Source organism: Rana temporaria, chromosome 4 (assembly GCF_905171775.1).
Source record: "Rana temporaria chromosome 4, aRanTem1.1, whole genome shotgun sequence".
Lineage (NCBI taxonomy): Eukaryota > Metazoa > Chordata > Amphibia > Anura > Ranidae > Rana > Rana temporaria.
The window spans coordinates 250,073,881-250,100,251 of record NC_053492.1 but is presented as its reverse complement, the minus strand read 5'-3'; the positions used below and the strand labels follow the sequence as shown (position 1 = coordinate 250,100,251).

The window sequence follows — 26,371 nt, the reverse complement described above, 5'->3', positions numbered from 1 at the left end:
GTATGGCCAGAATTAGGAGTATCTGCTACACAGATTCCTCCCATTCACATCAATCGTGAATAAAGAAACCCCTGCCATACAAAAGTGAAAAAAATATATGCCGGAGCATAGGAGCTACTACCCGCTGGGAGTAAGTGCCCCTCTCCCCCTTTTTCTATTTTTACTACAAATGGAGAGATCTCCATCTGCAGCGCTGCAGGCACTGACTTATGAATTCTGAGAGCAACACCCTGGTGCTGTCAGTATACCAGTTCAGTGCTGCAGCTGATTGGTGTTCCTGCAAAGCTGTTTCCACCTGAACCCTGACTGAGCTGTGAATGGGGGATAACAATTGCTGCTGAATCTGGGGCAAGCACCTCTGGGAGGCTACTATGGGCTCTACGGGCATAACGCTACAAGTGCTAGCCACCTCACCAGCTTGTACTGCTCTGCCTGGTGATAGCTACTCCACCATGAAATACTGCAGCACTGGTGTACAAGGCCGCTAGTGCTTGCCAGATCGCCAAAAGGTAGTGCAGTTGTACTTGCACCCTGCTGAATATGAGAATAATAATCGGTTTCTAGCACTTCAGCATCATGAGGTCAGATACACCTGGTTTTAGCAATGAACTTTTCTGTCATCTGAGCTAGCTGTCAGGGTGACACTGCTTTCTACAGGTTCATATTCTGAGTCTGACAGTGAGGCTTCCCCCTTAGCTCTCATCTGACAATGCTTAGAATTCTGAAGGCCTCCTTGCTAACGTATTTTTTTGGGTCATTTTGGGCACTACGTTTACAGGTACCTTAGTAGCAACTATGGGAAAAAGAGCTGGCTAGCAATCGGGGACTGCTTGTGTGCTAGGAATAAAATTAACAGCTGGTGCAAGCAGAGATCAGGCCTGATCTTGCTTGTGGACAATGTACCAGAGGGGGCAGTGATCAGAAAAATTATACGATGCTGAACTTGTGGGGGTTTAAATGCAAGTACTGGCAATGATTGAAGCTGATGCTGTGTTTTTTGAGGACACCATACGAACACTATTATAGTTCCTTTTTGTGATCAAGATGCTGATCCGTACAGATACTATACTAGCAATGGTGGTGACACTAATACTGTACAAATGGCACTCGCTAGGTGACAGGGCAAGCAAATGGCTAAATCTGCCTATCAAGTGTGTGCAAGTGTAGATGTGCTGCTTTAACTCAGTGGTATTGCTTTCTTTTCTTCCTGAACTGAAAAGGATTCTGAAAGAAGAGAACATAGAGATCCTGTGTCTGTTTCCAAACAAGACTCAGGACTATGCTGTGATTGGCTCCAGCCAATCAGCAGTTTGCTGCCAAAATCATTGGCTGAAACCTGCCGACAAACTTTTATGCTGTAGCCAATGACAGCAGGGGACGCGTGCATGCACACCCCAAACCTGGCCTAAAGGCCGTTGCGTACATGTATGTAATTGTGCCTGTACCTGCCACCCTTCATAGTATACAGTGGGGAAAAACAGTATTTAGTCAGCCACCAATTGTGCAAGTTCTCCCACTTAAAAAGGTGAGAGAAGCCTGTAATTGTCATCATAGGTATACCTCAACTATGAGAGACAAAATGTGGAAACAAATTCAGACAATCACATTGTCTGACTTGGAAAGAATTTATTTGCAAATTATGGTGGAAAATAAGTATTTGGTCAATATCAAAAGTTCATCTCAATACTTTGTTATTTATCCTTTGTTGGCAATGACAGAGGTCAAACGTCTTCTGTAAGTCTTCACAAGGTTGTCACACACTGTTGCTGGTATGTTGGCCCATTCCTCCATGCAGATCTCCTCTAGAGCAGTGATGTTTTGGGGCTATCGCTGGGCAACACAGACTTTCAACTCCCTCCAAAGGTTTTCTATGGGGTTGAGATCTGGAGACTGGCTAGGCCACTCGTGATAATCGTGCAGGGTAGATTTGATTTGAATCAAGTCAATTTTTAAATCACTCGAAAAAAAGCTTGATTTAAATGAACTCTATTCAAATCATAATTTTTTAAAGGGCAACTGTCATCTCTGTTCCACATCAGCTCCTCCTCTGACCCGCTGTTAACTCAGACAGTCCTATTCTATTTAATGGGACAGCTGGTGAAGCGGCAGTGATACAACAAGGAGAGGGATGTGGCAGGAGCAGATGAGTGTATGCCCGCTAACCAGCTCTGCCACGATGGATCTAAAATGACAGGTGCATTTTAAATGTAAGGACTCATTCTTGCTGTTAGTTGGAATCTTTAATATTCGCAAACAAAATTAAGGTTTCCCATTTCAGATAATAAGCTATCGGGTTAGTAAAACAGCAACCGATTCAATCATACAGTTCAATCATATTCCCTAACTTTGTCTTATGGTTACTGTTAAATTGTGTGAATGCATCAATGCAGTGCATGTTATTTCAGCATGCAGGGCTTGGATTCATTGAATGAGTTCACAAAAAATGTAAATATTGCAGAATATACAGCCTCATCCTAAATAAACTAAATTAATAAAGAAAGAAAACTATCCTTAGTTTTTTTTTTTTACTCCAAAAGCATTTTATTAAAATAAATTTGATAATCAAAAAAATCAGGTTTTAAAGCTGACTTTTTTAACCACCCTGTAATCATGGCAATATATCAATAGTTATGGAAATTATTGTAATGAAGACCTTATGACTGCATCTTTCTTTCTTTGTGATATATTTATGTAGATTTTTAGATTCTGCAAAGCAGCAAGAAGATTTTTTGGCTCATCCTTATGATGAAATGGATGCTCAGTTTCCCTCCAAGCTCATTGAAGAGCTGCACTGTTTGAGCCTGCACATTGGACCGCTACAGGAACTTCCAAGCAGCATTCTTGGAGCTTTGACTATTCATCATCATGGCAAGGTTTGTTTAATGTATTTGCATTGGGGGGCATGTTGTACTTTCTAACCTGTTCCATTTCTGCTCTTTCCATCTCTCTCTCTCAAACTTTTTGAGATGCTTATTCACTATGAGAACTCTATTTTGAAACGTTGTAGGCAAAAACTGCATTTTTTTTTTGTCTGTTGCTATTACCGACATTAAAAAAAATCACAGAAAAAACGGCCCTTTGGGTCTGGTATGGATCTTGAGGGGAACCCCCATGATTCATACCAGACTCCAAGCATTCAGCCTGGCAGACAAGCCCCCCCTCCTGAACCATACTGGGCCACATGCCTTAAACATGGGGGGGGGGGGGGCTCCATGTTGATGGGGACAAGGTCCTCTTCCCCCTCAACCCTGGTTGGTGGTTGTGGGGGGAGGGGCTTATTGAAATCTGGAAGCCCCTTAACTATTGGGCCACCAGATCCCGGCCCTCACCCTATGTGAATGAGTATGGGGTACTCATTCACCAAAAAAAGTTGTTAAAAAAAAAAAGTAAAAATGCAACAACAGTTTTTGACAAGTTCTTTTTTTTTTTTAAAACCTCATTTACATAGGGAAGGGACCCAGATCAGGGCACTCCCTTGTTAAAGGGGGGCTTCCAGATTCCGTTAAGCCCCACGCTCGTAGACCACCACAACCACCGGCTATGGTTCTGGGGACAAGGTGCTTTGGGGGAGCACCCCACCCCATGTTATTTCAAGCATATTATTTCAAGTTGTTTGCCCTTTGTACAATGGTACACATGTATTCTTTCATTGGTTAGGACTGTTGACTCCATAGATCTTCAGTTCGGTACTTCCTGTGTTGCAGATATCTCCTTTTAGACTAATCTGTGACATTTTGGTTAGTCCTTCGAACACAGGTTATTCATCTGGTTGCCATTACTTCGGCTCATAGTTTCATAATCTACTACTTCCTGATACTCCACCGTGACAAGGTCTCAGCTGGCCTTATACCCAAGGCGATCGATCTCTTCATTCCATCGTAATTGGCACATTTGTGTTATCGTATTTCTGTCCTAAACCCCAGATGCCAGGGGGCAAGACGCTTCACATATTGGGGGTGGTTCATGCAGTTAAAGCGGAGTTCCACCCAAAAGTGGAACTTCCGCTTTAAGCACTACTCGCCCCCTGACATTTGGCATGTCATTTTTTGGAGGCGAGTGTGTACCCTCTTTTCCATGGGACTTCCTGTCTCGCTTCCTTTCTTCGGCTGCCCAGGCGGCGACTCCTCCCTGCCAGCGATCTTCTGGGACACAACTCCGGTCCCAGAAGATCAGCTGGCCAATAGAAGAGCGGCAAGGGGGCGACCGTCCATGAAGCTGTAAGCGGTCACGGGCGGGTGCCCACAGTTAACATGACGCCGCCGAGGAGAGGAGGGGGAGAGGAGCGAGCCTCCGGGCGGCCACTTCGCTGGACCGTGGGGCAGCTAAGTGTCGGTTTATTAAGTCCGCAGCTATGCTTTTTGTAGCTGTTGGCTTTTAATAAACTAAAAAACGGGTGGAACTCCGCTTTAGGAATTAACCTAACGTAGACTGCTGCATAAATTCATGTCTGATTCCCTTCTTTGTGCTTCCTGAGGGCCCAAGTAAGGGTCACACAGATTCCGCATCTACCATCTAACGACGGATCTGTCGGCTTGTTTCTAAGGGCCAATGTTCTACATTTTTTGGTGCATCCTGGGCTATTAGACATTAGGCCTTGGTAGTTCAGTTTTTGTAAGGTTTCTGCCTGGTCTTTGGTCCAAGCATTTAGGAAGTTCTACCGAGTGCATGTTTGAGCTTCTGAGGGCACGACCTTTGGTCAGCAAGTCTTGCAAACTGCTGCATCAGATTCTAACCTGTTTTGTATTAGTTGTTTAGGGCAGGGCTCGACAAAATCGGGCGCCCGGTCGCAATTGAATTACCGCACGACGGGGGAGGTGGGGGCGCACGGAGGCACAGGATCGGCCGGTAATTGAGGCTGCAGCCTTGTGAAGGCCCAAGCTTCCTTCTGTGACCTGGCGCCATCTTGTGGTGGCCATTGGCATTACAAGTAAAACAGCAGTTCTAATGTGTTTTTTCACCGTTTTCACTGCCATCTCCTTCCCTCTAATTAGAACCCTCAAACATTATATATTTTTTTTATTCTAACACCCTAGAAAATAAAATTGGCGGTCATTGCAATACTTTCTGTCACACCGTATTTGCGCAGCGGTCTTGCAAGCGTGCTTTTTTGGGGGAAAAATACACTTTTTTTTTGTTTTTTTATAAAAAAATAAGACCACAGGAAAGTAAGCCCAATTTTTATTTTTATTGTGAAAGATAATGTTACGCCTAGTAAATTGATACCCAACATGTCACGCTTCAAAATTGCGCCCGCTCGTGGAATGGCGACAAACTTTTACCCTTTAAAATCTCCATGGGCGACGTTTAAAAAATTCTACAGGTTGCATGTTTTGAGTTACAAAGGAGGTCTAGGGATAGAATTATTGCTCTCGCTCTGACGATCGCGGCGATACCTCACATGTGTGGTTTGAATACCGTTTACATATGCGGGCGCTGCTCACGTGTGCATTCGCTTCTGCGTGCGAGCTTGGCGGGATGGGGCGCGTTTTCTGGCTCCTAACTTTTTTAGCTGGCTCCTAGATTCCAAGCAAATTTGTCAACCCTGGTTTAGGGGCCTATTGGCTTGTTGCTGTGTTGCCCTCTCCTCATGTTCAGTGCTTTGGGACATCCTTATTATATAATATACAATATAAAGAAAATTTAATTTTTGGTTAACCGTAAAGTTATTTTCTTGGAGGACATCGGAGCACAGGGAGCACTTCCATCTTTCTTAATTGTTTAATGGCTTGCTTCAAACCCTGAAGTTATGCATGGACAGAGATTTACTTTTTTTTTTTTAATGAATAGAAAGGTACACTGTATATGATGTACTCCCAAGAGGAATATTTACAGGTAAACCCAAAATCCAGTTTTTCTTTATGTAAGAGAGCTACTAATGACTGCCTAGTAAATGCTTTTTAGCATTGTGTTTACATTTAGTATAAAGCCATGTGTGACTCATGTTGACAATTTAGGCTGAAGAAAACGTACCAGAGGCCACTTGCAGTGGAATTAGTATAGTGAATTTGCCAGAGCAGCACTATGCCCAGACTAACAATGTTACCCAAGTCAAGCACCTTCAAGTACCCTTGATAATCCACGAACTGGATTCTGTGCATTTGGGGAGCCCGTGTGTCTTTGTCCTGGTGTTCAACCTCTGCCTAAAAAAGGGGCAGAAAAAGTCAGGGAGCCTTCTGTCTCATTCTCTGTTTTTTAAGAATTCGGACTGCTAAACAAAGCCCGGCTCCGAGTCTGCAATGAGTTGTTGCCCTGTGCATAGTGTGGCACTTGGATCCACAGACTGCCTGGCTGCACAAAAATCGGGTGCCTGTCCTTTGACAATAGTAGACATTGTACCAGCTTTGCTTACATGTAAGGGGTTATTTTATTTCTCTGAAGTTACAATTGGCATGCTTGTAGTCTGTTCTCTGAAAAACGATGCAATGTGGTTAATGATTTTATTATTTTATATATGTGTTTATGTATTGCTAGGTCTTTCCTGCTTCTTGGCATCTGCTGCATCTTTACTTGGATATTCATTGGTCCATTTTAGAAATCCTACAAATTTTAGGAGAAAAGATGCAAGGTATTTTCTCTTCATATTTGAATACATTTCAGTTTGATGTTTTTTTTACTACTGTTTTGTCTAGTTGGTTATATACTGCATCCTCATATGTGGAATAAAAAGACGGGTGAGTGCGCTAATAGCTATTAAATGAAAATAACTATAGTAGAAAATGAATGAATAAATAAATAAATAAATAAATAAATAGCGAAGTGATGCACCAGCCTACCTAATATAACCTAAATAACGCAATAAAACACTGCAGTGAGCCAAAGGGAACCGGAAGTGACCTCGGTACGTGACCAGGTGATGCCTGGTTTGAGGTGGAGCTCATATTTAGTTAAATTTTTTGTTTAATTGCACCTAATAATATGTTCCTGCTTTAAACATTTTTTTTTTTTTAAAGCTGAACTCCATTTTGTTCTCACTGTATGTAGGAACATAGCCACCCTCTTGCTCAAGTTCCATATTGACTTTGGGTTATGGACTGTGTAGTGTGCATAGAATAGTGCACATGATCACAACTTGCATGCACTGCTCAATCACAAGGAAGGGGGGTGGGCAAGGAGAGGTTTGGGAGCTCATAGAGGATGTTATAAGGCAGAAAAACACAGTAGTAAACAATTTTAAAGTGATTCTAAACCTTTAAACTACTTTTTTTTATAAAATCAGCAAACATGTTCTAAATGTGTTCAGAGTACCTCCCCTAGCAAACCGGTTGCTGGTTTTTGTGTATCACTGCCTGAATCTGTAGACAATGTGGGGCTTTGCCCTGCCCCATCTCCATCTTCATAGGATTTTAATGACGGCTGCAGAAGCCAATGGCTATCGCTGCTATCAATCCGCCCTGTGAGGAGGCAGAGAGACGCTGTTCTCGTGCACAGCACTGGATCAAGTTTGGGCTCAGGTAAGTATTAGGGGGGGGGGGGGGATCCTGGACACAGGTGTGTTTCTTTTCTTGCCTTAATACATGGATTGAGGTAAACATTAAGGCTTTCTTAAAGAACCACTTTAAGCCCTGGTTCACACTGGTGCGTTTTTACATGCGATTTGGCACCGTCCTAATCGGTGCGACGCCGCACCTTATTCAAAAAGTAGTTTCTGCACTACTTTTTGCGATTTCACCCCCTCAATTTACATTGACAACTGTGCAGAAACCTGCACAGATGTCTCTGTAATCGCGGCCGAAATCAGGACTGCCAGCGGGAGTGAAATCGTGCGAGTTCAGCTGAACACGCACGGCTTCACTCCCGCAGCCCAGTGTGAACCTGGGCTAAGTAAAATTCTGAACTACTTGTGTAGATTATTTTTTGGGAATAAGGATATTGTTTAGTGTCAGGTTAAATTGTTTTTTATGTCTGGAATTTAGCTTTAATATGAAGAAATTATTTTGTCCAGATTATTTACCATGATAAATGGCAGTCCTTTATTCATTCTCCAAGCTGCATGTATGTGAACACCATCAGAACATCTAGAACTGTTTTGGGATCTCTCCATCTGGCTGACCACATGGTCTCAATAACATTTTCCTTACTTTTATTCATTGGAATTTATATTGACTCCATGTTTTTTTTTAATACACCCAACTCTGCCCTAACATGTAATACACTTAAAGCTATACTCCCTTACAATCATTTCAGGCAATTAATAGGATATACACCAATGATGGTGTACATATAGAATATAATGCTTGTGTGGTTTTGTTTTTTTGGAAAGGGGGAGGGGGGGGGGCGCGCGGCAAAGTAATGGTTGCCTTTAAAAAACAGCCAGTGCACCAGTCGTCTTTTCTCTTCATTTGGATAGACTCTGGTGTGCCCTCGGCTATGCTGGAATTGCATTGTACGTGAGTATATCGGTAGCAAAGTTTTCTTTGCTTTCATTACTTGTGTATCTAATATAGATATTTTGCTTTTCTAGGTCATATTGTGTATGCTCATCAGTTTATAAATCTTTTTGGAAAAAACTTGACAAATGTGAGCTTGTTTGAGGAGCATTGTGAAAACCTAATTTGTGGTCTCATTGCCCTTGCAGCAGCCAAGTTTTCTAAGGTAATGTATTTTATAATCTATTGTGATGCACTGTACTATTATTTGTTATATAGTAGAGAGGTTGAAAAGAGATGGGTCTATCCATTCCAACGTGTGTGTGTGTGTGTGTGTGTGTGTGTGTGTCAGTTTGAGTCTCCTGCGAAGCACCTCTATTGTGCTTAATAACCCCTTCAAAACGGAGGGTAAAACAAAGCTTGTATAACTTAAACCCATATCTGGGGATGTGCTGTCTAATGTTCAGCCTTCTGGCAACATGGACAAGGGACTTATCAACGCAAATATTTTTGTGGTGGCAATGAATTGGCTGGCGTAAAATTGTAACTGGTCCACAATTAAATGTAACAAATCGTAAGTAAAAAAAAAAAAAAAAAAAGATTTGGCGTTAAATTTTTGTAGGTTCTGCTGAATTTGTGGGCAGCAATACAGGATTTAAAAGCACCTGTTGTCTGCTGATGCTCCTCAGATTGCCTCATTCTCTTTGCTGGGACCCCTACTGCCTCAGAATCTGTTACTGACCCACTGCTCGCAACTGGCTGATATTCAGAATCTGAGTCTGACATTAAGAGTTCCCCGCTACTCTCATCGGTCAAGCTTCGTATCTGGAATGCCTACCCGCTGGTGTATTTTTCAGATATGGCGTTCAGATGTTGATGCTGTACTGCTTATGACACATTGATGCTGCACTCCTGACACTGTGACAGATGTTGATGGTACCCTGGTGACATTGTGACAGATGTAGTTGGTGCACTAGGGACAGGTGGCTGCTCTGTGTTAAAATCCACTGTAAAATCACTGTTAACTCACAGACCAGACTGGCAGGCACAGATCGACTCTCCTTCACCTCACTCAAGCACTCTGTAAGAGCAGAAAGAGCTGATCAACCAACATGTGCTGTTTGGTTTACATTTCATAATGGCTGTGATTGGACACAGCCGTTGTGTGATCAATGCCAATCAGAGATCCATTTTCCTGATTGGTGGTGCCTTGTGTTTAATGGGCTCATAAAACTTAATGTCTCCACTCAAGTCCATCTGGTGTTTCCTGTAATGGGTGCTGGCTGGGCAGGAGTCTAACGCCACATATACTGTGAATATGCATAGAGAGGTCCCAAACACCACACACTTGGCAAAGCAATTAGAAAATGCGTGAAAGCACCCTCAGCCAAATGCCAGCTTCCTCCAAATCCATGCGACATGACTAAGCCCTGTGGGCGGGGTAAATGTTAAAACCTCCTTTCCTCCAGCTTCAAATCATGGCCTTATGTATGTGTCGGGGACCTTAGGTTAAACAGCTTTTTGCCAGCACTGTAACTTTTGTTAAAATATTGTCTTAAGTATGTGAGACCTTTTTCTCGTATATGAAAAATAAATGCTTTTTCACGTTTTTTTAATCCAGGTACGCCCATCTGAAGCCTTTATTGGTCAATTTTATCCTTGTATATGCATCAAAGAGATGTGGGTCTTGGTTATCCAGCTTGTTGACCATAGGAGCAAAGCCTCTTCATCGGAGGTAAGTGTTTACAATTTTCCAGTGCATTTTTTTTCATTAAAAAAATCAAGGCCCCTGTTTCTGATATTCTAGTTATTTAACCACTTCAGCCCCAGACCATTTGGCTGCCTAAAGACCTTTGGACCATTTGGCTGCCCAAAGAGTACTTTTTGTGATTCGGCGCTGCGTCGCTTTAACTCACAATTGCGCGGTCGTGCAATCCAAACAAAATTTACATCCTTTTCCCCCCCCCACAAATAGAGCTTTCTTTTGGTGGTATTTGATCACCTCTGCGGTTTTTATTTTTTGTGCTATAAACAAAAATAGAGTGACAATTTTGAAAAAAAGCAATATTGTTTTTACTTTTTGCTATAATAAATATCCCTCCAAAAAAATATATATATAAAACATTTCCTCAGTTTAGGCCGATACATATTCTTCTACATATTTTTGGCAAAAAAAAAATTGCAATTAGCGTTTATTGCTTGGTTTGTGCAAAAGTTATAGCGTCTACAAAATAGGGGATAGTTTTATGGCATTTTTATTTAATATTTACTAGTAATTGCGGCTCACAGTCTACAAGTCTCTGTTTCCACTAGTGCGACTTGTCATGCGACCTTGGACACAGTCGCATGACAAGTCACAGCTCATTGATTTCAATAGCACCTGTTCCCATCACTACAAGTTTGAAAAGGTACCTGCAATGCTTTGATATGACTTTTGATGCAACTTTGATCCAGAGAGTGTAAAGTTGGATCAAAGCTGCACTCAGTCGCATCAAAGTCACACTCTAAATCGTGCAACTTTGAGGTCGCCTGTGTCCAAAGTCGCATGACAAGTCACAGCCCATTGATTTTAATGGTACCTGTTCCCATCTGTGACTTTTAAAATAAGCAACTTTGAAAAGGTACCTGCAATGCTTTGATGCGACTTTGATCCAGAAAGTGTAAAGTTGAATCAAAGCGGCACTCAGTCACACTCCAAAGCTATGCGATTTAAAGTGTGACTTTGGGTGCAGCGTTGTTCCAACTTTACACTGGATCAATGTCGCATCAAAAGTTGCATCAAAGTAGTGCAGGCATCTTTCAAAGTCGCTGATTTTTAAAGGCGCATCGATGGGAGGTAAAAAAATGTTTTTGATTGGACTTCCACTTTAAAGTGGAAGCCATATAACAGTTTGTAAGAAGTTTTTGTGTGTGTCTCTATGTGCTGCAGTGAGCAGATCATACTTACCAGGCTTTCCTGTTCTGTCTCTCTCAGGCAGCTAGTAACCAAAACGGGCTGTGAAGACAGGAAGTTATCCATCTCTATCTGAGGAGAGGAGGGATGGGGGTGGGGCTGGCAAAGACAGGTGGTTAGAATGAACAGTAGGCGTGCCTGTTTTTATGAGAGAAGGACAACGTTTTTAGGAAGTGAGAATTCAGCATGCAGAATTCAGATAAAGGGAAGTAAGGTTGTCCCTGAAGAACAGGAAGAAGCTGATTGTCTAGCTTTGATTAGACTTTTTATGCTTGGCAATCAGCAATACAGAAAATTAATAATGTCAAAGATAAAGATATTTTACATATAATTAATATAATTTTTTTCGACTGGACTTCCACTTTAAACCGCTTCTCTTCTAATTTTGGTAAAAGCTTGTGTGTCCCTATTGTGGGGTCACCAGTACGGTATTTGTAAACTGAAATCATATCCCCTCCAGAGAAAATAAGTTCAATGCTTGTAATCTTTCCTCATAACTAATATCCTCCAGACCCTTTATTAGTTTTGTTGCCCTTCTCTGGACTCTCTCCAGTTCAGCACATCCTTCCTGAGGACTGGTGCCCAGAACTGGACGGCATACTCCAGGTGCGGCGGGACCAAAGAATTGCAGAGTAGGAGAATTTTCGATTTTTCTCTGGAGTTAATCCCCTTTTTAATGCATGCCAGTATTGCGTTGGCCTTGCTTGCAGCAGCCTGGCATTGCATGCCATTGCTGAACCTGTCATCTACTAGGACCCCACAGATCCTTTTTCCATCTTGGATTCCCCCAGAGGTTCTTTTAATCTGCTTTAAATTTTGTATCACAAAAGTGTGCCTGTGGAATTGGATAAATACTGAATTCCTTTAAACATTTCATAGTGCTATGATTTTTTAATATAGTGTGAAGAGCTTAACAGTTTCTGGCTCATTATTTGCTGTGACATTGGCAACAGCCACTGTGGAAGATGTATCTATCTTTACTTACCTGCAGCGTCTGGCAAGAATTTGGTTGGGTGCTAAACACCCAGAAGTCGGTCTTGGCCCCTTCTCAACGCCTGGAATACCTGGGGTTGGTTCTGGACTCGTCGGTGGCGAGGGTTTTTCTTTTGGCGAGAAAGCTCCAGTCGCTTCGGACGGCGGTACAGCAGTTAACATCCTAAGGCTTCATTTCCACTGGCGTTTTTACAGCCACTGTTAGGCTTTTTTACAGCTTAAAAACGCCTGTCCATGTTTTTTTTTTTTTTTTTTTTTTTTTTTTTTTTTACAAAATTTTTTTTTTTTTGTGAGCTGCAGCTTTAAAAATGCCGCGGTCGCGTTTTTGCGAGTTTTTAAGCGTTTTTGTGCGTTTTTTAACGTCTGGCGTTTTTACAGCTCTAAAACGCCTATGCCATTTGCAGCTCAAAAACGTCTATGTGGGCATGATGCCATAGAATAACATGGACAGGCGTTTTTAAGCTGTAAAAAACGCTCAGAAAAGTGGCTGTAAAAACGCCAGTGGAAATGAAGCCTAAAGCTGGTCGTCACTCCGTTTTTGCATGCGAGTCCTGGGTCTCATGGTAGCCTCCTTCGAGGCGGTGCCGTATGCTCAATCTCATACTTGAGTGCTGCAGAGGGAGATTCTGCTCTGATGGGACAAGAGTCCTTTGTCCCTGGATAATCAAATCCGAGTGAGCCACCGGGTCAGGTCCTCCCTGGTGTGGTGGCTGACGTCACTGGCTCTTCTGTCCGGGAAGTCGTTCCTCCCTTTTCACTGGACGATGATCACGACGGACGCCAGTCTTTCTGGCTGGGTGGTCCAGTCGGCCCAGGGCCGCTGGACTTACGGAGGAATCCCGCCTGCCGATCAATGTCCTGGAACTACGGGCGATCAAGCTTTGCCTCTTTGCGTGGTCTCAGAGACTGCAGGAGCGCCCGGTCAGGATACAGTTGGACAACGCCACGGCGGTGACGTATGTCAATCATTAAGGAGGAACAAGAACGCGCGGCAGCTCACATCCTGAGGTGGGCAGAACGGAGCGTGCAAGCTCTGTCGGCAGTATGCATTCCGGGCAGGGAAAACTGGCAGGCGGACTACCTAAATCGTCAGATGCTGGACCAGGAATAATGGTCTCTGCACCCGGATGTATTTCACCTCATCTGCCAGAGATGGGGCACGCTGGACGTGGATCTCATGGCGTCTCGTCTCAATCGGAAAGGTATTGAGGTTCGTGGCCAGGTCGAGGGACCCCTGGGCGGACGCGACAGACGCGTTGGTGGGGTCGGTATCGACTGCTTTGAGTTTCCTCCTCTAAAGCTTCTTCCTCATCTGCTTTGCAGAGTGGAGGCTGGAGGGTGTCTGCACTGAGGGGGGTACTGTTTGTACTACTGGGGGATGTCTGCACTGAGGGGGGTTACTATCTTTACTACTGGGGGGGGGACTGTCTGTATTACTGGGGGGTGTCTGCACTGAGGGGGGGTTACTGTCTGTACTACTGCGGGGTGTCTGCGCTGAGGGGGGGTTACTGTTTGTACTACTGGGGGGTGTCTTCAATGAGGGGGGGTTACTGTCTGTACTACTGGGGGGTGTCTGCGGTGAGGGGGGGTTACAGTCTGTACTACTGGGGGGGGTGTCTGCGCTGAGAGGGGTTACTGTCTGTACTTCTGGGGGTGTCTGTACTGAGGGGGGCTTACTAATGGGGGGTCTGTAACTGAGCTGTGGGGGTGTCTGTACTGAGGGAGGGGGGTCTATACTGATGGAGGCGGTCTGTACTGAGGGGGGACTATAGTTGGTGGGGGGGGGTGACACCATTTTTGTTTTGCACCGGGTGACGCCACTGCAGTGGGGGAGATGTGGATATTACAGTGGGGGGGGGAAGATGTGGATATTACAGTGGGGGGGGGGGGAAAGATGTGGATATTACAGTGGGGGGGGGGGGAAGATGTGGATATTACAGTGGGGGGGGGGAAGATGTGGATATTACAGTGGGGGGGGGGGGGAAGATGTGGATATTACAGTGGGGGGGGGGAAGATGTGGATATTACAGTGGGGGGGGAAAGATGTGGATATTACAGTGGGGGGGGAGATGTGGATATTACAGTGGGGGGGGGGAGATGTGGATATTACAGTGGGGGGGGGGAGATGTGGATATTACAGTGGGGGGGGGGAGAGATGTGGATATTACAGTGGGGGGGGGGGAGAGATGTGGATATTACAGTGGGGGGGGGGAAGATGTGGATATTACAGTGGGGGGGGGGGAGATGTGGATATTACAGTGGGGGGGGGGGGGAGATGTGGATATTACAGTGGGGGGGGGGAGATGTGGATATTACAGTGGGGGGGGGGGGGAGATGTGGATATTACAGTGGGGGGGGGGAGAAGATGTGGATATTACAGTGGGGGGGGGGGGGAGATGTGGATATTACAGTGGGGGGGGGAGATGTGGATATTACAGTGGGGGAGTGTTTTTTTTTTTTGTTTTTTTTTTTGCTGATGTGAAAAATGATCCGATCCGTGACTCTGATCCGAGGAACGAGGTGGTGTTCTTGGTGACTATTATGTCTGTCAGACGTGTTTCTGAGCTGGCGGCCTTGTCCTGCAAGGCTCCGTTTCTGGTCTCTTACAAGGATAAGGTAGTGCTGAGTCCGCAGCCTTTCTTTCTTCCTAAGGTCGTCTCTGCCTTTCATCTCAATGAGGATATTGTCCTCCCGTCCTCATCCGTCACATCCAGTGGAGACTGCATTGCACTCCTTGGACGTTGTTTGGGCTCTGCGCGTGTACCTTTCGGCTACTGCTCCGATCCGGAGGTCTGACTACCTATTTGTTTCGGTAGCTGGTCCTAAGAAGGGCCTAGCGGTCTCGTCGTTCACCATTTCTAGGTGGATCAGGCAGATCGTGATCCAGGCTTATGCCCTAAAGGGGCGGGCGCCCCCCTTTCCTGTCATGGCGCATTCGACCAGGGCAATAGGTGCCTCTTGGGCTTTCCGACACCAAGCGTTTGTTTCCCAGGTGTGTAAGGCGGCGACTTGGTCGTCCATTCACACTTTCACAAAATTTTACAAGGTTGACGTGAGTTCATCTTCGGATGTTTCCTTCGACCGCAAGGTTTTGCAGGTGGCCTTTTAAAGGTTGAAAATCCTCCGTTGAGGAGCTCTGGTTTTGTTGGGGTGAAGTTTGGTTTTAATGCTGTTCCCACCCCTCGTGTGGTGCGTTTTTTTTTTTTTTTTGTTTTGTTTTTTAACACTGCTTTGGGATGTCCCACTTTGTTAAGAGAGTGCTGTGTCCGTCCATGAACGAAAGAGAAAATTGGATTTTTGTACTCACCATAAAATCCTTTTCTATGAGTTCATGGACGGACACAGCACCCACCCCTCCTTTATGTGTTTGTACTGTTTTTTGAGAAACTGAGCTGCATGGTGCAGGTAGAGGGGTTGTACCTAGAGGGACCGCCCCCAGGGCGGTACTGTACAGTTTGATGTGTTTTAAAGCGGTGGTTCCCCTAAAAATAAACTTTTGACATTGCATTTGCTATAATAATTACAGTTAGAATCGGCTGGTTTTATGTAAAAAATACCTCCGTACGTAGCGTTTGGTATATTCGTTCCCACCGCCACTTCCGGGTACGATGCTGGCGGTGGGCGTTCCTAATTGATGGACAGGCATCCGACCGACGCATCCATCGCGTCGCGAGATGCCGAAAGAAGCCGAACGTCGGTGCGGCTCTATACGGCGCATGCGCACCGACGTTCGGCCACTTTGTCAAGAGAGTGCTGTGTCCGTCCATGAACTCGGAGAAAAGGATTTTACAGTGAGTACAAAAATCCAATTTTTAAAGAGCAACTGTCATCTCTGTCCCACAGCGGTGCCTCCTCTGACCCGCTGTTGACTAACCAACAGTCCTATTCCATTTAATGGGACAGCTGGTGATGTGGCAATAACGCAACAAGTTAAGGGTCATGGCGGCAACAGGTGAGTGGATGCCCGCTAACAAGCGCTGCTTTGATGGATTTGAAATGACAGGTGCTCTTTAAATGTAAGGACACATTCTTACTGGTAGTTGGAATCTTTAATATTTGCAAACAAAATTAAGGTTTCCTTTTTGGAATAAAAAGCTGTCAGGTTTGTAAAACAGCAATATCAGAATTAATTCAGTCATACAGTTTGTAGTGTAAAATGGCATAAAGGAATATTACTGAACTTTGTTTTTTGTTTTTTTTTCATTCAAGTTTAAGTTTATTTTCAAAACAAGAAGAAAATACAATTAAAATAAAAATAGCAGGAGATACATCAATGACATATATAAATGTAAACAGTAAAATACATTTTATATCGAATATTCCCTTTTTACTATCTCCTCTCGTCATCCATCACGTCTATAGACATATTATCATTCAAATGAGAAAGGAAATACAAATAAGCAAAAAGAATAAAAATATCTAAAATAATAACTTAGATTTTAAAAAAGATTACCCCATATATCAAGGAGTTCATAAACCTCTTAATATTATCCAAAATATTAAATAACTTAACCACTTCCTTACCGCGTCATTGTGAAATGACGGCGGCAGGAACCCCTCCTCGATCCAGGAGGACGTCATATGACGTCCTGGGCTTTGCGGGTGGATATCTGAATGATGCCTGCAGCTAGAGGCATCATTCAGATATCCTTCTCTCCTGCCGGCGATTCTGCACAACATAAGAACGATCATAGCGGCGATTCTGCCGCTAGATCATTCTTACAGGCTGCGGGAGGGGACATCCCCCCCCTCCCGCCGCCATCCGGTGCTTCTCCGGGCTCTCCCGTGCCATCGGGGGCCCGGAGAACGAATCGTCCGGCGCTGGCAGGAAGCATAGAGATGACTGGTGACCAGATGGTCACCAGTCATCTCTATGACCGTCGGAGGACCCGGGCGCGATGTGATGACGTCACGCCCGGGTCCCCGTAAGTAAACAAAGCCGCAATTGCGGCTGCTAAGCAACCGTAAGCATGAGATCGGTGATTTTTTTTTCACCGATTTCATGCTTTCCAGCCTGGAGGAGAGATGTGCGGTCTTATTGACCCTGCATCTCTCCATAAAGAGGACCTGTCACACACATTCCTATTACAAGGGATGTTTACATTCCTTGTAATAGGAATAAAAGTGATAATAAAAAAAATAAAAGTGTAAAAAAATAAATAAATATGTAAAAATCACGGGACACAGAGCGGCATATTCATTACTATGTGGGTTATATGGAGTACCTTCAGGTGATGGACACTGGCAATCTCAAACAGGAAGTCCCCTCCCTATATAACCCCCTCCCATAGGAGGAGTACCTCAGTTTTTTCGCCAGTGTCTTAGGTGTTGGTCACAAAGAAGTTTGCCTCCAGGTCCTTGAGACTAGGCAGACTATACCGGATCTGTCCAAAGTGCCTCAGAGCCAAAGTGGACAGTACCCGGGCCCCAAGTCGTGGGGTTTCGCCTATAATGCCTCTTTTTAAGGGGCTGGATCCTGGGCCCAGAACTTTGAGCTTTCTAAAGTCCAAAAGGTACTGTTGCCAGGATGCTGTATAGGTCCAGGGCAGTGGTGTTCCAGCAGGACCCGGGTCCCTGAAGGTCTAGTACAGAACCCACGGAGATGGGGGAAGATTGGGCCTCTTGCTTTTTGCAATACCCTGCAGCGTGGAGCAGGTAAGAGGGGGGCCTGCGGAACTTGGTTCGTCGACAGGTCCCTCAGGGGGAAGTCTAGTTGGGTTAGCCTGGGATGCTCTGCATTGGCAACTTTACCACTATGTCTGCTAGACAGGATGGTCACCTCCCATTACTAGTATACTCCCCCCACCCCACGGACTGTGTTGCTGGTTGGCTGTCCCGCATGTTTTTTTGGGGGGTAGAGGCTCTTTGCCTGGTTCTAGGACAAGCAGGGCAAGCCCACCCCCCGTTATCTCTCGGCTTTAAGGCCAGGGACTTGCCTGTATTTAGGTGTGTTTTCCCCTACAGCTCTGGGTCCTCGGACGCCGCCGGCGTGCTGCTCCTCTCCTCATGGCTTCTCTCTGGGACGCTCGTGCGCGCGCATGATATAGATGCGCGCGGAGGGGGCGGGGAGCGTCGTGACGTCGGCGGGGAGAGAGGGGCGTTCCCCCCTCGCTGTTATCTTGAGCAGCTCTGTCCTCCGGTCAGTGTAGGATTCGTCTGCTGACTGGAGGAACACAGAGCAGGACACAGAGCGGAGCAGGGTGACACCTAGTGGCGGTAAAAGAGACCTGTTTAGGTCTGGAGCTAAGCTCCTCACTGACTAAAGGGAGAAGATAGGAGATGTTCCCCTGATTTTCTCTATTAAGCCAAAGGTCTTTTGGCAGCAGTCTGGCATTCACACAGTCCCTTTAAAGTGCAAAAAAAAACAAAAACAAAGACAAAACGGAAAAAAAAAAAAAAAGAAAAAAGTTTTTTCTTTCAGGGAAAGGTCTGCACTACCTTCCCATTGGCTTATAAGGTTTCCTGCCTTAAGCTACTTGTATTTTTTTGTTCTCCTTGCTACAGCAGTCAGTTGTTAGTAGCGGAGTGCCTCAGTATTGTATCATGGGCCCTAAAGGTTCGGGGACTAAAAGTGCTAAAAATGCAAAGAAACAGAAGGGTTCCCCCTCTAGCTCGGAGGATCTTAATCAGACTATGCCGGTTCTGTCCTCTCCTAAAAAGCTAGAAGATGCCGCCTTTGAGGAGCCATTAGGTGTGGTGGGTGCTGTGGCTGGCCCCATTCTGCCCGACCCAGTGTTTGTCACGCAGGATATGTTATCTGTCTCCCTGCAGGGGTTAGAACAGAGGCTGACAACTTTTCTTACTAATTCTCTGGCAGCCAAAAAGCGGACTAGATCTCCGTCCCCTAAGTTGGTGTCCTCTGATGCTGAGATTCTCTCCCCAGAGGATTTAGAATCCCAGGAGGACCAAACGGAGCAGGGCCTAGAAGGTTCAGACATTGAGGAGTCCACTATTGAGGAACCTTTTTCGGTCTCTCAAGCAGAGAATCTGTGGGTACAGTCTTTAACGGACATGGTCCGCTCGGCTTTTAAGCTGCCCTCGCCAGGGCCTCAGATTCCTGCCGTGTCTTCTTTGGGCTCCTTAAAAGCACCATTAAGTAACGCAGTGTTTCCGGTTCACCCATTATTGGAAGACCTGATCTTTCAAGATTGGGCCCGGCCTGATAAAATTTTTGTGCCTCCTAAAAGGTTTTCTGTTTTGTACCCCATGGAGGAAAAATTTTCAAAGAAATGGGTGCTTCCCGCTGTGGATGCAGCGGTCTCCTGCGTAAACAAATCTTTAACTTGCCCAGTAGAAAACATACAGATGTTCAAGGATCCGGTTGATAAGCGGTTGGAAACCCTTTTGAAGGCATCCTTTTCTACTGCAGGGGCAGTGGTGCAACCGGCCGTGGCTGCAATTGGCGTTTGTCAGGCGTTAAAAGACCAGACTAAGCAGATGCTAAGAGAGCTCCCGGCTCAGCAGGCACAGGATCTGGCCGACCTTCCCAGGGCTCTATGTTTCGCGGTGGATGCCATAAAGGACTCCATCCAACAAGCTTCCCGTCTGTCGCTATTCTTGGTGCATATGCGAAGGCTCCTGTGGCTAAAGAATTGGTCGGCAGAGACTCCGTGTAAAAAGCTGTTGGCGGGTTTTCCCTTCCACGGAGGAAGGCTCTTTGGGGAAGATCTGGATAAGTACATACAGACGATATCTAGTGGCAAGAGTACTCTTTTACCAGTCAAAAGGAGATTTCGGGGTCCAGCGTTTAAGCGGCAGCAATCCCCAGCCCCAGGGCCCTCGGCCCCCAGGCAGTATCGACGGCCTCCCGCACGGTCAAACTTTGGTAATAAGTCGCAAGGGCAGGCCGCGGGTGGCAAGCGACCATGGGTCCGCAAGCCAGTTAAACCTGCTCCAAAGTCAGCTTTGTGAAGGGGCGCCCCCACTCAATCGGGTGGGGGGCAGGCTTCGATTCTTTGCAAAAGTTTGGGAAGCCAAGATCCCCGACAAGTGGGTTCTTTCCCTGGTGGCGACTGGTTACAAAATAGAATTTCGGGAGTTTCCCCCTCCGCATTTTCAGGAATCAAGAATTCCAAGCGATCCGGAAAGGAGGGCTGCCTTGCTAACAGCCTTGGATCGTCTTCTAAACCAAGGGGTAATCGTAGAGGTACCAGTTCAGGAGCACAAGCTAGGCTTTTACTCCAATCTGTTCATCGTGCCAAAGCCCAACGGCGATGTAAGGCCCATCCTGGATCTAAAGATTCTAAACTCTTACCTGAGGATTCGGTCCTTTCGGATGGAATCCATACGGTCTGCCGCCGCAGCCTTGCAGCGAAACGATTTCTTGGCCTCAATAGACATAAGAGACGCGTATCTTCATGTTCCAATTTTTCAGGGTCATCAAAAATTCCTACGCTTTGCTATCGCAGGGCGCCACTACCAATTTGTGGCTCTTCCTTTCGGGTTGGCTACTGCCCCCCGTGTGTTTACGAAGGTCCTGGCCCCCATCCTGGCCAATCTAAGGACCCAGGGAATCTTGATCCTGGCCTATTTGGACGACCTCCTGATCATAGATCACTCTGCTCCGGGCCTGTGTCGAGCGGTAGCCCTTTCAGTTCAGTACCTCGAGGTATTCGGTTGGGTTTTAAACCAAGAAAAGTCGGCTTTACAGCCCACAAAACGATTGGAATACCTCGGCATGCTGCTAGACACGGAGCAGCAGAGAGTGTTTCTTCCTTTAGAGAAGTTCAAAGGGATCAAAGAATTGATCCAGTTGGTGTTAAGCAAAAGGCAGCCAACTATACGATTGTGCATGAAATTACTGGGAAAAATGGTGGCCTCCTTCGAGGCAGTGCCATACGCTCAGGCACACACTCGAATCCTGCAGACAGCCATCCTGTCTGCATGGAACAAAGATCCGCAACGCCTGGATCTTCCATTGATCCTTCCATCAAGGGTCCGGCAAAGCCTCTACTGGTGGCTAAAGCCTCAGAACCTCCTAAAGGGGAAGTCATTCAGTCCCATCATCTGGAAACTGGTAACCACAGATGCCAGCCTGAAGGGCTGGGGAGCAGTCCTGGATGGGCAAGTCCAGCAGGGAGTTTGGACAGAGTCGGAAAGAGGGCTGCCAATCAATGTCCTGGAGATCAGGGCGGCCCGTTTAGCCTTAAAGGCCTGGACGTCCAAACTTCTAGGGTTTCCAGTGAGAGTGCAGTCCGACAATGCCACGGCAGTGGCATATATAAATCACCAGGGGGGCACGAAAAGTCGAGCCGCCCAAAGGGAAGTGAGCTTAATTTTCCTGTGGGCAGAGTCGCATGTACCATGCATCTCGGCGATCTTTATCCCAGGGGTGGACAATTTACAGGCGGACTTCTTAAGTCGCCAGCAGCTGGTTTCAGGGGAGTGGTCCCTCCATCCCCAAGTCTTTCAGGTGATCTGCCAGAAATGGGGATCTCCGGATGTGGACATCATGGCATCAAGGTTCAACAGGAAACTGAGCAAGTTCATGTCCCGATCAAGGGACCCTCTGGCCTGTGGAACCGATGCGTTGGTTTGCCCTTGGCATCCGTTCAATCTGCTGTACGCCTTCCCCCCGTTACAGATGCTGCCCCGCCTGCTGCGCAGGATCAGGGTGGAGAACAAACCAGTCATTCTGATAGCCCCCGCATGGCCCCGGAGGTCGTGGTACTCACTGATCGTGAGAATGTCAGTGGGCGAACCATGGACCCTTCCACTTCGGCCAGACCTACTCTCTCAAGGCCCGATACTCCACCCTGCCTTACGGCATCTAAATTTGACGGCTTGGCGGCTGAATCCCTGATCCTCAGGGGTAGGGGCCTATCTAGCCAAGTTATTTCTACTCTGATTAAGGCTAGAAAACCAGTCTCCAGAGTAATTTATTACAGGGTCTGGAGGGCCTACGTAAGCTGGTGTGAGTCCCAGAGATGGCTTCCACGCAAATACACCATTGACAGGGTATTGCGTTTCCTCCAGATAGGGGTAGATAAGGGTTTGGCCTTAAGTACTATTAAAGGACAGATTTCTGCCTTATCAGTATGGTTTCAGAGGCCGTTAGCCACGCACTCTTTGGTTAAAACCTTTTTACAGGGGGTCTTACGCATTAATCCCCCCATCAAGTCTCCGGTTTGTCCGTGGGATTTGAATCTTGTGTTGTCAGCACTGCAAAAACAGCCATTTGAGCCTCTGGCAGAGGTTCCGTTAGTTTTACTGACTCGGAAGTTGGTATTTTTGGTCGCTATGGCTTCCGCTAGAAGAGTTTCAGAGCTGGCAGCCTTGTCTTGTAGAGAACCTTACCTCATTCTACATAAGGATAGGGTGGTTCTCCGTCCACATCCGTCTTTTCTGCCCAAAGTGGTGTCCAGTTTTCACTTGAACCAGGATTTGGTCCTACCATCCTTTTTTCCAAAGCCCTCTTCTAGAAAGGAAGGGTTACTGCACACCTTGGATGTTGTCAGAGCCATGAAGGCCTATCTCAAAGCTACAGAAGAGATTCGAGAGACGGATACATTGTTCATTCTGCCGGAAGGGCCTAAGAGAGGTCAGGCAGCAGCTAAAGCTACCATCTCTAGATGGATTAAGCAGGTAATCGGTCAGGCCTATGGCTTGAAGGGGTTGCCCCCTCCTTTATCAGTTAAGGCCCATTCTACTAGGGCCATGAGCGCCTCCTGGGCAGCACACCACCAGATCTCTATGGCTCAGGTTTGCAAGGCGGCAACCTGGTCATCGGTCCACACGTTCACAAAATTTTACCAATTGGACGTGAGACGAAGGGCCGATGCAGCCTTTGGACAGGCAGTGCTGCAGGCTGCGATTTGAGATCCTCTAGACTCGGGGCACCCTTGATTAATTAATGAATTAATTAAATTAATCAGAATAATTATTTTTTGTTGGATTTAATTTGGATTTATTATGATTTAAAGAATACTTTCTGAATTAAATCTCCTGGCTGAGATGTCTCCCTCCCCTCATTGGAAGCATTGCTTTCGGACATCCCACATAGTAATGAATATGCCGCTCTGTGTCCCGTGATGTACGGAAAAGAAAAGGGGATTTTTAATACAGCTTACCTGTAAAATCCTTTTCTTGGAGTACATCACGGGACACAGAGCTCCCACCCCTCTTATGGGGAACATTTTGGGTGGCATACTGCTTGCTACAAAACTGAGGTACTCCTCCTATGGGAGGGGGTTATATAGGGAGGGGACTTCCTGTTTGAGATTGCCAGTGTCCATCACCTGAAGGTACTCCATATAACCCACATAGTAATGAATATGCCGCTCTGTGTCCCGTGATGTACTCCAAGAAAAGGATTTTACAGGTAAGCTGTATTAAAAATCCCCTTTTTTTTAACGCCCCTGTCCCCAGTAGCTCGCGCGCAGAAGCGAACGCACACGCAAGTCCCGCCGACATATGTAAACGCCGTTAAAACCACATATGTGAGGTATCGCCGCGTGCGTTGGAGTGCCAGCAACAATTCTAGCACTAGATCTCCTCTGTAAATCTAAACTGATAACCTGTAAAAAATTTCAAAGCGTTGCCTATGGAGATTTTTAAGTACCGAAGTTTGGCGCCATTCCATGAGTGTGCGCAATTTTAAAGCGTGACATGTTAGGTATCTATTTACTCGGTGTAACATCATCTTTCATATTTTACAAAAAAATTGGGCTAACTTTACTGTTTTGTTATTTTTTTAATTCATGAAACAATTTTTTCCCCAAAAAAAGGCGTTTGAAAAATTATTGCGCAAATGGCGTGCAAGATAAAACGTTTCAATGACCGTCGTTTTATTCCCTAGGGTGTCTGCTAAAAAAACATATATAATGTTTGGGGGTTCTGTGTAATTTTCTTGCAAAAAAAATATGATTTGTACATGTAGGAGAGAAGTGCCAGACTAGGCCTGGTATGGATGTGTGTATAACTGCCCTGTATGGAAGTGGTTAATATTGTGTTACTGAACTTTGTTTTATTTCATGGTTACTGTGAAATTGTGTGAATGCATCAATGCAGTGCATGTTATCTCAGCTTGCAGGGCTTGGATTCATTGAATGAGTTCACTAAAAATGTAAATATTGCAGAATATACAGCCGACCACTGCGCAACAATATACATCGGCATAATGGCACGGTTGCGCAGAGCAACATACCTGTATGTTGCCTTTAAATCGGGGCATAGTAGGTGCGCGTCTCAATGTCCGCTGGGTCCCTGTGATCGTGTCATGGAGCGGCAGAATGGGGGAGATGCCCATGTAAACAAGGCATTTCCCTGTTCTGCCTAGCAACATGCAAGAGATCTACTGCTCCCTGTCATCGGGAGCACGGAGCCCACCCCCACAGTTGGAATCACTCCCTAGGACACACTTAACCCCTTGATCGCTCCCTAGTGTTTTAATCCCTTCCCTGCCAGTGTCATTTACACAGTAATCGGTGCATTTTTATAGCACTGATCGCTGTATAAATGACAATGGTCCCAAAATAGTGTCAAGTGTCCGCCATAATGTCACAGTCACGATCAAAATCGCAGATCGCCTACTAATAAAAAATGCCAATAAACTATCCCCTATTTTGTAGACTCTATAATTTTTGCACAAACCAATCAATATACGCTTATTGCGATTTTTATTTTTATTTATTTTTTTGCCAAAAATATGTAGAATATAGATCGGCCTTAAAGGAAATGTTTTTTTTTGCTGGAATTACTGTTTACAGGGTATAGAGACATATTGGTTTACTGATTCCTTTTAAAAATGATTAAAAATAGATAAAAATCAATCATATAATGTACCTATAGTTTCTAGTTTCGTTTTTGCATGTTATTTCCTGCCTCTGTGCTATACAGAGCCATAGAGCAGTGATGGTTTGGAAAACGAAACTAGACACAGTAATCGCACCTCCTTGAAGTTAGTGACCACAGAGAGAAAGCTCCCAGTACTGTGGTCATCAGGAAACAGACAACCTGGAAGTGTGGAGATCAGAGAAGAATTACAGCAACTTGAGAGCAAAAACGAACAATGAGGACATGAAAACAGCACTGCATTAAGGTAAAGGCAGCTATTAAGAGAAAAAAAAATCCTTTACAAACACTTTAACTGAGAAATTTGTTTTTTGTTTATAGCGCAACAAATTAAAACCGGAGAGGTGATCAAATGCCACCAAATAAAAGCTTGTTTGGGTGCAACGTCGCACGGACGCGTAATTGTCAGTTTAAGCAAAGCTTTTTTTTTTTTACTCTCAAAGCATGTTATTAAAATTGCTACAAAAAATAAATAAAAAAAAAATAAAAAAAACTGTGTGTGTATATATGTGTATATATATATCTCTATATATCTATATATTTTTTTAAATCATTGATTTTTATCCACCCTGCTTGTAAGCAATAAAAACATTGTAGAAAGGCAGTTTCATCAAGTACACATTTTTAAAGTAATTTTTGTGTTTCAGAACTTCTGGAGTTTACTCAGTATTTTGTTGCGGAAGCTTCTTCATGGTCCTGGAGGAGGTAGTGAAGTACATTACATCTGCAATGTAGTAAAATGTAAAGATACCTTGGGCCTCTGTTGGTGGATTATTGCACACCTTTCACCACTGTATCAGCTTGATCGGAATGGGAATCCAGAAGAGCGTGTAAGTTTATTTACTATGGGCACTATAATATTGGCACAGGGTCTGTTTTCAGTTTTGCACATCAAAGCAATGTTAAGATAAGCGGCATTATTTATATATATATATATGTGTGTATGTATGGATATATATATATATATATATATATATATGTATGGATAGATATATATATATATGTGTGTGTGTGTGTGTGTGTGTATATAAATATATATATATATATATATAACATTATACAGTGCCTTGCAAAAGTATTCAGCCCCCTTGAACTTTGCGACCATTTGCCACATTTCAGGCTTCAAACGTAAAGATATAAAACTGTAATTTTTTTTTTTTTTTTGAAGAATCAACAACAAGTGGGACACAATCATGAAGTGGAACGAAATTTATTGGATATTTCAAACTTTTTTAACAAAAAAAAACAGAAAAATTGGGCGTGCAAA

The 26,371-nt window shown here is 45.0% G+C and overlaps 1 protein-coding gene across 1 annotated transcript in view; it reads left to right on the top strand.

Moving 5' to 3' along the window:
- Positions 1 to 26,371, top strand: part of MMS22L (MMS22 like, DNA repair protein) — a 127,639-nt gene that overhangs the window by 12,388 nt on the left and 88,880 nt on the right. Inside the window, exons 5-9 of the mRNA XM_040350133.1 lie at positions 2,696 to 2,873; positions 6,472 to 6,565; positions 8,462 to 8,592; positions 9,988 to 10,101; positions 25,752 to 25,934. Coding sequence (XP_040206067.1) covers positions 2,696 to 2,873; positions 6,472 to 6,565; positions 8,462 to 8,592; positions 9,988 to 10,101; positions 25,752 to 25,934 — 700 coding nt within the window. The remainder of the gene's footprint in view (positions 1 to 2,695; positions 2,874 to 6,471; positions 6,566 to 8,461; positions 8,593 to 9,987; positions 10,102 to 25,751; positions 25,935 to 26,371) is intronic.